Source organism: Eretmochelys imbricata, chromosome 23, assembly GCF_965152235.1.
Source record: "Eretmochelys imbricata isolate rEreImb1 chromosome 23, rEreImb1.hap1, whole genome shotgun sequence".
Lineage (NCBI taxonomy): Eukaryota > Metazoa > Chordata > Testudines > Cheloniidae > Eretmochelys > Eretmochelys imbricata.
Window position 1 is genome coordinate 13,047,955 of NC_135594.1, and position 10,757 is coordinate 13,058,711.

General features: G+C 58.0%; 1 protein-coding gene across 1 annotated transcript; it reads left to right on the forward strand.

Annotated features, from left to right (window-relative positions):
- Positions 1-971: 971 nt before the first annotated feature.
- Positions 972-10,499, forward strand: UBE2S (ubiquitin conjugating enzyme E2 S). The gene is made up of 4 exons (XM_077840484.1): positions 972-1,268; positions 5,277-5,424; positions 6,212-6,402; positions 10,005-10,499. Exons 1-4 carry the CDS (start codon positions 1,266-1,268, stop codon positions 10,305-10,307), a joined length of 645 nt encoding a protein of 214 aa, XP_077696610.1. The 5' UTR covers positions 972-1,265; the 3' UTR covers positions 10,308-10,499.
- Positions 10,500-10,757: the final 258 nt, after the last annotated feature.

Genomic DNA, 10,757 nt, shown 5'->3' on the forward strand with positions numbered 1-10,757 from the left:
CGCCCAGCAGGGGACATGGCCAGGCCCCGTGGCCCTGGAGCTGCTGGCCAGAGGGCCCGAGGGCGTTTTACAGGGCACCCCAAATACCAGGCCTTGGGCCTTAATATTCTCAGAGAAGGGAGCACAGATGCCCCCCACGCCGCCTGCCAAGGGTGCCTCCTCCCTGCTTTCCTGGCGGGGAATCTCCCTCCCTTCCTGGAGCACTACAGGGCTCATGACACACACACACACAGCCTCTGGGGTAGCTCAGGAGGGCAGGGAAGGGGTCACACAGCCTCTCCCCTCTGGGGTCAGCCCCCCAGGCCTCGCTGAGATGGGGTGCAGACATTCCTTTACGTTAGGGTGACCCTAATTCTCCCCCTGCCCACAGCCCCAATTCCATGAGCTGATTGGCTTATGTCATATTTGCATATTATATGAATATTTATAAGGCTATGTACAGGGAGGGCGTTCGCTCCTTTAGCTCTAATTGGCTGCTTGGGCTGCCATTTTCAACAAAATAAAGGGAAGTCCCGCCTCCTCCTCTCAGTTTTTTTCTAAAAGGTCGCGCCCCTGTGTGGGAAGTGGATCGTGTCCCGCCCTCCCCCTTCCGCACGGGCTTCTCCGTCCCCATTGGCTTCGGAGACCGTCAATCCGGCATTTCAAATCGCTGCCCCGCCCCTCTCCCCGACCGTTAGGGGTAAACAACCCTGTGCTCCCTCTTCCCCCCTCCCTCCTGCCTCTCAAACCGCCGCCTCCACGCGTTCATATTCAAATCCCGCCAATCGGGCGGCTGGCCCCGCCCCTCTCCCCCTTTCCCATTGGCTCCTGCCCGTCGCGGACATTTGTTGTCAACGTCCTCCTGGGGAAGGCAGGAGGGGGGGTTTAAACCCCTCCGTTCCACCGGGCCTGATTGGGCGGCCGGGATTCGAAAGGGCGTGGTCGGCCCGGGCCAAAGGCTATAAAGTCCCTTGCTGGGCACTAGCCCAGGTCCAGTGAGGGTGGGAGGCGATTGGAGAGAAGCCAGGAGGGGGGAATCCCTGCAAGGGGACAGCCCAGATTGGGGGGGCCAGGTAGAAGGAAAAGGGAGAGCCTGGTTGGCACAGGTGGGGAGGGGGGGGCCTGGGAAGAGACCCTGCCTCTCCCCACCCTGCAAAGCAAAGGGGTGAGCTCTATAGGGTTGGGCCACCCTATTAGGGCTGGGGGGGTAACCCCCAGATTTAGGGGGTGCCCTGCCTGTGCAGGGGGCACCTGGTCTCTGCTAACCTCAGCCCAGACCCACCGCCATGGTGAGTGGTTCTTGCTCCCTTGATCTCTGCTTTCCCCAGGCACCCACCAGGTTACGGGGTAGCAATTTTTTGGAGGGGTTTGACCTCATTTTGTGGGGGGTGCTTGCCTGAGCCCCCTTAATGGGGTGGGGCTGCTAGCAAGAGCTTATGGGGCAGGCAGCTCCATTATCGATAACAGCAGCTTTGGTTGGGTTTTTACTAGGACCTGGTTGTAGTTCGGGGTAGGATGCACGAGGCATGGAAACTGGGAGGTGGATCCCATTAGCCCTTTAAGGTTAGGGGCCTAGCCTTGGGGGGCAACTGCATTTAGGGAGTCATTAGCCAAAAGCAGTGGCTGTGTTTAGAAATAACAGGGGCCGCAATTCGTTTAAGGTCCAGTGGGTACATTGGTGTGTTAGGAAGTATTGAACAAACAGGTATTTAATGGGATGAGATTGGGGCATCTGGTTCTTTAAAAGCTGTAGCCGGTGCTTATTTAAAAGGAAAGACTTTAATAGGCCCTAAACCTGGGGTGAAAGTTTTGATTTTTTTTTGGTGTGCCTCATTTATTAAACAGCTGTTTTTTAAAAATGTAGGCAACAATCTGCCCCAATATTAGAGGGAGGTGAAAGGTGGCTGCATGTTTTTACGGGTTATCGATAAAGGCTGCCTTTTAAAAAAAGTGTATAGATTTAATCGGGTCTGACAGTCATCAGAGGTGGGTCTAATTTTTGCTGCTTCTCTTATTATCAATAATACTAAAAGTGGCTCCTAAGCTCTGTAGAGTTTTTTAAATCTCTGGGTAACCTGACAACCACGTGGCCTTTCAAAATATCTTCTCTGTTGGGTGCCGCTGTGGGAACAAGAAATGGTGTTCTAATTTGCTTAGCTCTGTATTGCATGCTGTTTGTAAGGAGGATCTGAACGCGTGGCAGGTATGTATGTATCTCTGTGTGTCTTGTCTGCCGGGTGATGGTTCATCCCTGGAAAGGACTGGACAAAAAACGATCTGCATGTATGATTTCTTCTACACAAGTCTGGTGACTTGCCAGGTACCACTTATTTTGGACAGTGAGGGATCTGCATGGATGGCTTTCTTATACAGGCCTCGCACGATCCTGGTGACTTGCCCTAGTGACTTTTGAGTGTAAAATTGTAATTATTTTCACGATGGGTGTTTAAGGTGGGGGGGAAAAAAACTAAGGGGCAAGAAGTTACTAGGCCAGCTGGTTGGTTTGAGGCAACTATGTACTGGGCTAGTTAGCCCTGTGATTGGGCTAGTGGATTTTGATGCTGATCTTGCATGGTTTAAGAATACATGGTAGAAAGTTTTTGGTGGCTGGCTGGCATGTGCCATGGGTCAGGCTGTCAGATTCTAGTGCAGGTACAAAGGGTCTTACACTTACATGGGTGCCAAGGATGCTCTTACTAGCCTGCTTTTCAGATCATCTGCTTATTAATGTTTAGATCTTCTCCAGCCCAGATCTTGTTGCCAGCAAAGGCCGGGACTTTTCAAAAGCACTTCGTTTTTTTCGGATGCATGATTTTTCTTTTCTTTTCACCTCCCCACAGGAAAACCAAGAGCCCCTTTTTTTGGGGGAGGGGGGGTGGCTCGAATTGGGCACCTCCTGATTGCTTGCCACTTTTCAAAAGCGGCTAGCAGCCTAATTCTGAACAGGCCTCTGGTGTGAAACTGGCCCATGGAGAGGAGAGTTGCTGTTACTAAAACGGTGTAGAGGTGGCTGCCGTGTAATTTCTTCCCTGGGCATAGCCCCGCGGAGCAAATGCAGCATGCTTTCTAAAATGTCTCTGTGCAGCACCGCAGAGCCCCGGTGAGGAACTGTCTGTGCTGGGTAATAATGGCTCAGCCAGGGCGGACAGTCACAGGCTGGCTTAGAGGAGGGCTTGGATTGCATATTTGTTATGTAGCTTCATCTCTGGATCCTTTCTGTCACCTGCCATGTAACGCGGCACAACGATCTTTAAAGGATCCCCCGTGTTTTATCGGCAGTAGGGCCTAGCGCCCGTGCGGTGCCAGGGATCCAGGCTGGCCGGGCTGATGGCTTTTGGAGCATTGTGGGCTGGGGTGAGGAGGTGAAATCTGCCTTTGGGAAGTCCTGTTTACAGGCCTGGCCTGCCTTGACCACAGTCTCCTCCTTTAGCCAGAGCTTCCTGGCTTTGTAGCTCCTTTGTATTTACATTTTAGAGGCTGGATCAAGGAGGCCGCTTCTACCCAATCTGCTGCCTCCTATCCCAGGACACTTTTGCTGCTGGCTTCTTAGCTCCTCTCTTTGGAGGCCAATGCCATGTCCCAGGCTGGTTGTAAGGGGGTGTGTGTGGGTGTGTAAAACTGACTTGGTTTGAGATTGGGGCGGGGAAGGTACTCAGGGGTCCCCTTGAGCTGCACTGGGGCACTGAGCCTGTAGTGTGTGTCTGGCCCTCGTGTGCTAATCCAGGAGTGCCTGTGAGTCATCCCCATCTGATGCCTGCTGGGCTGTCCTCTGTGGCATGACATGAGTTAGTGGGTCTCAATTGGCATCAAAAAACCAGGACTTTGGGGGGTGACCCTGAACCCATAACTCTGGACGGCTGGCTGAGCAAGATTTCCCAGGGCAGCTGAATCTGAGACAGGGCTGAGGCTCGTGGCCTGCGGTGCGGTGTGTGGTCAGCAGACCTTGCTGTCTCTTCTGTGAAGATGCATCTGATCTCCTGGGATAGCCATTTGCCGGGGCTAAATCTGCACCTTCCCCTGGATCTGGGAATTGCAGTGGCTCTGGGGCTGGTTGTAGCTTCTTCTGAGGCTTGTCCCGGCTTGTGAAGCGTCCCCTAAACCCCGGCAGAGACCCTGAAGGGGCTGAAACCAAAATCCACCTCCCTTGAAAGCTCCCAGCATCTTCAGAGACCAGGCTTGGCTTTCAAAAACTGGGCCTCGCTTTAGGAATGCAAATAGCAGAGCCTCCCCTCCCCCTGTCTCTCTCCCCCGCCCCGAATCTTATAGAGGGTCTTGAGTCCCTAGCACAGTGGGGGCCTCATCCTTGTTAGTATGCCTAACAAGAATGAGGGTGGGGGGGCATCTTTGGATCTGTCTCTAGGTGGTCAATATCTTTGAAGGCCTCCCCCAACACTTAAGTGCTACAGCGTTTAAGGGGGAGGAGAGGCCTGCAGACTCAGGAAGATGCCGCTGCTTGATAAAGTGTGAGTGTGACAAGCTGACCTGCACCTCCCTAGAGTCTTTCTCTTGGGTGGGGGGGATTTTGCTCTGCCACCTCTGGGGATGAATCCAGAGCATCAGATCCCAACTGATCCTCATGGACCAGCCCCTCGAGTAGCCTCGTTAAAGCCAGTCTGTGTCCCTGGGCAGTGCCCACTGGTTTTGGGGGAGATCCCAAGACAAGGATTGGGGGAGGAGAAATCAGTGGGTGGCTGAAGCTGAAGGGCAGCCTCCCCTTTTAATCTCTCTGGGTTTCATCTTCGCCAGAGCCACTCGCTTCCTATTCCCAGGTCCTGTGACTCAGTCTCGGTGTGAATGGTGCTTCCCTGTTGCACCAAGTGGGGCAGGGGGCTGAGTTAATGGGTGACCTAGAGGGGCCCTAAGACAGCTGGGGGTGGGTGGGCACCGGAGCTGATTGCAGAGGCTCAAGTCTGCGCAGCTCTTCTTACCGTGAAGGAATGCAAGATCTTGGGGCTCAAAGCCAACCTGGACCGGGCAGAGAGAACACTGGGAGGGGAGGCCTTGGGCCCGGAAGGGGGCAGCTTGGGGCGCTCCTTAGGGGGTGCTCTCCTCTCTGTCGGTGCTGACCCTAATGCCCCACCGTGCCTGTTCCTGGCATGCTTGGCCCCTAATGCTCCTGCCCTTCCTGAGCTCCCCTCTGTTTTCCAGGCCTATGCGGGTCTGGAGTTCGTTGGGCACATCCGCCCGAGCATAACTGCTGGGCCCTGCTGGCGGGGGTGGGCAGAGGATGGGGCTCCCCACCCCCAGAGCAGGTTATCACTTAGTCTGTGACGTGCTCACGTCCCCCTCTCCTGCAGAACTCGAACGTGGAAAACCTGCCGCCTCACGTCATCCGGCTGGTCTACAAGGAGGTCTCCACCCTGACGTCGGACCCGCCGGAGGGCATCAAGGTCTTCCCCAATGAGGAGGACATCACAGATGTCCAGGTCACCATCGAAGGACCTGGTGAGATGGGGGGTGTGGCTGGCTGCATGGGGGGCGTGGCTAGTGGCTGCAAGGGGGCATGGCTTTTCCTCTGGGGCCTCCCCCCTTGCTAGCTGCCACCTCCCCCACTGTGTTTAATCCTTCTGCTCTTGCCTGAGGCTGGAGGAGTCTATCTCTTTCTGAAGAGGGCGCTGTGATCCCTGCTTTGACCTCAGTGTGGTGTTGGGGCTGCTGTCCTGGGGCTCAGCAGGGGGCGCCATGCTGCAGGGTGCCGGGGAGGGGGGCTCAGCAGGGGGTGCTGGACTGCAGGGAGCCAGGGGTTGGGTGGGGGCTCAGTGTGGGGCACAGTCCCTGCTGACCCCCATGCAGTGCAGAAGGCAGCATCTCTGACCAGGACCTCCTCATGCTTGGGAGTGGACGTTCCCCTGAGGTTTCCCAAGGTGCCAGCCATGGCCCCCCAGCACCTGAGAACTGCCGGGGCAGGAAGCAGTTACTCTGCGGTGTCACTAGAAGACAGGATTCTGAACTTCCTGTCATAAACTGTTGCTGGGTGGCCATGCCGGGCGAGCCCCCAACCCTGCCCCCGGCTGCTTCCCCCGGCACAGACAGGGCCTTTCTGGGCCGCGGGGGGTCATTCATTTTGGTCCTTCCCCAGCCATGACTTGCTGTCATCTTCCCCTGCAGCCTGGTGCCCCCCTAGCCTTGTGGGGCTGTTCTGGGCAAGTTGGGGGTGGGGACATACCCCATGGAGGTGGGGGGCTGGCATGTGGGAGTGGATCCCTTCTTACCTGCTCTGCTCCCTTGGCAGAGGGGACGCCCTACGCCGGGGGCGTCTTCCGCATGAAGCTCATCCTGGGCAAGGATTTCCCAGCCGCGCCACCCAAGGGCTACTTCCTCACCAAGATCTTCCACCCCAACGTGGGGGCCAGCGGCGAGATCTGCGTCAACGTCCTCAAGAAAGACTGGAAGGCAGAGCTGGGCATTAAGCACGTACTGCTGGTAAGCTGACGGGCCAGCAGGGGGTGCTCTCCCCAGGGTGGTGCTAGGAGTGCTGTGCTGCAAGGCCAGGGCTCAGCAGGGGGTGCTCTCCTCTAGCAGGCAGGGCTGGCACTAGGGGGCGCTGTGCTTTTGGGAGTTGATCTTTCTGATGAGGGGAAAACCCCAGGCTCTGGGTACAAGGTCATCAAAGGGGAGCTGCAGGGGTCACCAAGCCCAGTATTTGCTAAGGCTGTTGAAGCTTCCGGGGGGGGAAGGGGGGGATGATGATGATGCAGGGCCTGGGTATACAGGGACCCCTCACACAGTGCTGAGATGCAGCCCCTCTGGGGTGGGGGGCTGGGGTTGGGTATATGGGGACCCCTCACATGGTGCTGAGATGCAGCTGCTCTGGGGTGGGGCAGGGGGGTTGGTTATACTGGGGCCCCTCACTTGTTGCTGAGCAGCAGCCCCTTCTGGGGTGGGGTGTGGCACTGTTTAACACTGCACGGCAATCCTGGGTCAGGCACTGTCTGAAGCTGCAGGGAACTTTGGAGGGCACAACTTGATTACCCCACAGGCCTCCCCCACCCCTTTCTCCCCCCAGAGATCTGATACAGTGGGACAGGTTTCCATCAGCGCAGCGCCCCCTAGGGTCTGGTGTGTGCTACCCCAGCTGTCTGTCCCCAAATGGGATCAGCCAGTAGTGACAGCAGCGCCGGTCAGGTTAAATGTCCTGCCGCCCGGCTGGGTGTTTTCCTAGCTTGGACGACTGGAGGCTTTAAAACCTCAAAGGGACCCTCTGTTTCAAACACTGCATGAGCTCACTGCATCCCCTGGGGCGATCCTTCCAGCCCCCTGCATTTCAGGGTCTCCCGTGGTCCCCCTCCCTCACATTGGGTGCTCTGGGTGTCCCATTTCCCCCCATCCTCTCCCCCCACCATCCTTTTCTTTCTGCCTGGGCGATTGCTCCTGCTTCCCCCCTGGGATGATGGGCAGAGCCGAGTGAGGGGCTGTTGTACAGGAAGACGCCTGTTTTTCCCCCCTTTCCATTTTCTAACTTCCTACTTAATCAGTCGGCTTCTAGCACATTAGACGTCTTCTCCGCCCCCCATGGAGTCACGTCCACCTTTGGCCGTCCGATTACACAAATGACCGAAGACACGCTCAGTGGGTTCCTGCCACCGTGTTATCTGAGCGCCTCGATATATTTACAGCCGTAGCTAGGATGGTGGGAGAATGCTTCTGTCCATGTATAACCCATCTGGTGGCGTGGCTGCATCCACGCTCTGGGGTTGGGCTGGTGTAGCTGCTGGTAGTCTCTGCAGTGGGGAGACACCTTTAATCTGTGCCTCAGTGTCCCCTCCTATAACAGTGAGAGCTGCCCTGCCCTACCTCTCGGGGGGGCACTAGGAGGATAAATCCAAAGGCTGAGGGGGCCAGATGAGCCCCTGAAATCTGGTCATAAGAAACCGCTGTGGTTAAACTCTGCCTTGTGGGAGGGTGGATCTAGCACTCTGCTTGGAGTGAGCTGGGTTCTGTTCCTCGTGCTGCCTGTTGTCGCATCCTGTGGCCAGGCCTCAGTTTCCCCAGCTAGGGCTCCAGCGACAAGCCCGCCCCTACCCAGGAGAACGACCGCTCTGGGGAGTTCTCAGCGAGCTGTTCGATCTGGTGCCCAGGGACGGGGGTGGCCAGGATCTCTACAACCTGGAGCCGGAAAGCAAGGCAGGCCATGGGAATCCTGGGTATGTGGAGCAGCTGTGGGTCGGATCCTGGGGGCCGCTCCCGGGTGGCCGGGCATGTGGGAATGAGGCTGTTTAGGCCGTGGACACTCAGTCTTTCAGTGCTTGATGGTCAGATACTTCCACAGGGTACCCACAGGCCAGGACAGCCATGTGATGGGGGTGGAAATGGCCCCCAGAATTTCCCCCCACTGCAGGGGGTGTGGCCAGGGTGCCCTGCAGTGGGGTTGTTCCTGGCCCCCCAGGGGCCATACTAGGATGGACTGTGTCTTTGACCATCCCTGAGGCTGCCCCCCAGCCGGGTCCCGTTGGTGCTGGTGTGTGGATGGGCCCCCGGGCTGAGTGGAGCTCAGGTGGTGGTGCAGCCTGGGGCCAGGGCTGGGAGGTGGGAACGCAGGCCAGGCGCAGCAGAGCGTGGGAAGGAGAGGGCAAACAACCCAAAGTCCCGCCTGGGGGCTCCGTCCCCCTTCGCTGTCGCACTCTGCGACTGCCACAGTTCCTGGCCCAGAGGTGGTCGCATCTCGGCACTGGGATGGGGGCAGGGTGACGGGTGCTGCAGCAATGCCAGGTGTCTGGCCCATCAGCAGATGAGCTCAGGGCCCCTTGCCCCAGGCTCGCCCCCCCCTCGCTGGTTCCACGGCCGCCAGCAGCTTGAGGCTGCGCCCTGCACATCTGGTCTGGAGGCTGCTGCGGGGGGCCGGTCGTTCGCTGCCCCTGCTTCCTGAAGGAAGGGCAGGAGTCCACCTGTTGTGGGGCGCTGAGTGGCTCTGGTATGGTGGAAAGGGGATGGGGGGCACATAGGCCCTGGCTTGGGAGGGGCTGGGGGACTGTGGTGGGAGGAGGGAAATGGGGGGGGCACTGCTGGGAGGATGTGGGCCTGGTGTGGTGGGAGGAGGGAAATGGGGGGCTGTGGTGTGGTGGGAGGAAGGGAACGGTGGGCACACAGGGAGGGGATGGGGGATGGTTCACCAGGTGTCCCAGGAAAAGAGGGGGCTGGGCAGGTGGCCCCCAGGGGATTGAGAGGGACAAGGATGCAGTGGTGTGGCCCTTTGGAAGTACCAAAGGAGCAGACCCTTTTCGGCCTGTATCATCCTCTCCGTGGGGTGGGGAGTGTGCACATGTACAGCCCCTAGCACTGCAGGGCCTGGCCTGGCAGGTAGAGCTGCCCAGACTGGGCTGGCTGCCAGCTTCAACCTGCTGGCCCTCACCTGCCTGTCTGGGCACCTCCCCTGCACAATCAACAGGGGCAGCAGAGTCCCTTGGGAGCCGTGCGTCTCTGGTGTTCCTGTGGCTTTTGGCATCCCCTTTCCTTGGTGGGGGGGGGGTGCCCTGGAGAGGGAAGGCCAAGCAGTCTTGCCTAAAGCTGCACCCACTGGATTTGCCTTCTCTCCCGGAAGCCTGGGCCGAGGCCAGATCCTGTCAACTGCGCGTTCCTTCCCCAGCTTCTGCCCCCCAGCGCTCCCCACAGAAATTGGGTCTCTAGCCAGCAGCTGGGACCCTTAACCAGGACCAAAACTGAAGGTCAGCGGCAACCGATGAGAAATTGCCATGTTGATTTTTGCCTGCGTTGATTCTTGGGGTGCCTCAGCGGAGCCTGGCTTTTGGGGGTGCCCCAGATCTCTAGGCACCTGGAAAGATTAGATCCAGAGGCAGGTGGCAGGGGGGAGGTTTGGTACTTGTCTGGCTGTGCTGGGTGCCCAGGGGGTACCAGCCTTGTAATAAGAAGGACAAGCTGGGCCTCCTGACCTGCCAGCTGCAGCTGTCAGTGGAAGGGGCCAGACTGGAGGGAGCCCCATGGCACCTTGGCTTGTTGCCTTCCTTCAGGAATGAAGCGGTGGGGAGCCCCCACTCGGGTTAACCCCGTCCCCTCTCTGTCCCCCGCAGACCATCAAGTGCTTGCTGATCCACCCCAACCCCGAGTCGGCCCTGAACGAGGAAGCGGGGCGCCTCCTCCTGGAGAACTATGAGGAGTACGCCGCCCGGGCCCGCCTGCTGACGGAGATCCATGCCCAGCCCTCCAGCCTGCGGGGGGCCAGCAAGGATCCCGCCGACCCCTGCTCCTCCTCTGCAGCCGCCCTGGCCCCCGGGGGCGAGGGCCCCATGGCCAAGAAACATGCCGGCGACAGGGACAAGAAACAGCTGGCAAAGAAGAAGACGGACAAAAAGCGGGCACTCCGGCGGCTCTAGGGGTGCACGGTGCCTGGCACGAACCATGGACTAGTGGGGGGCGGGGGGGTTGGGGAGATCCAGGCAGGGTTCTAATAAAACTGTCCCTTCTTTTCCCAGCTTTTTGTTAAGACGCTTTGGTATTTTACCCTTTTTTCAATCTTAAGTTATTTAAGTTATAAAAGAAAAACTCTATTAAAGGACTTTTTTCTACTGAAGGGTTAATTTATTCCCTCAACCCTGGGGCATCCTTGATACTTGGCACCCCCCCTTCCTCCCCGGATGACCGACCGCAGTGCCTGGGTTGAGACCTGTTACAGGGAGGTGCCAGCATAGGTGTGAATCCAGCCACCAGGGGGCAGAACTGCCCTCTATGTTCAGAGAAAGTTCTGAATCCAGCTGACCCAACATAGCAGTCCTGGCTCCCTGCCCCCTGCTCTAACCACTAGAGCCCACTCCCCTCCCAGAGCT

Coding starts and splice junctions, on each gene's coding strand:
- UBE2S (XM_077840484.1), top strand. Junction 5,425..6,211: donor GGTCACCATCGAAGGACCTG/GTGAGATGGGGG, acceptor CTCCCTTGGCAG/AGGGGACGCCCTACGCCGGG. Junction 6,403..10,004: donor GCATTAAGCACGTACTGCTG/GTAAGCTGACGG, acceptor TGTCCCCCGCAG/ACCATCAAGTGCTTGCTGAT.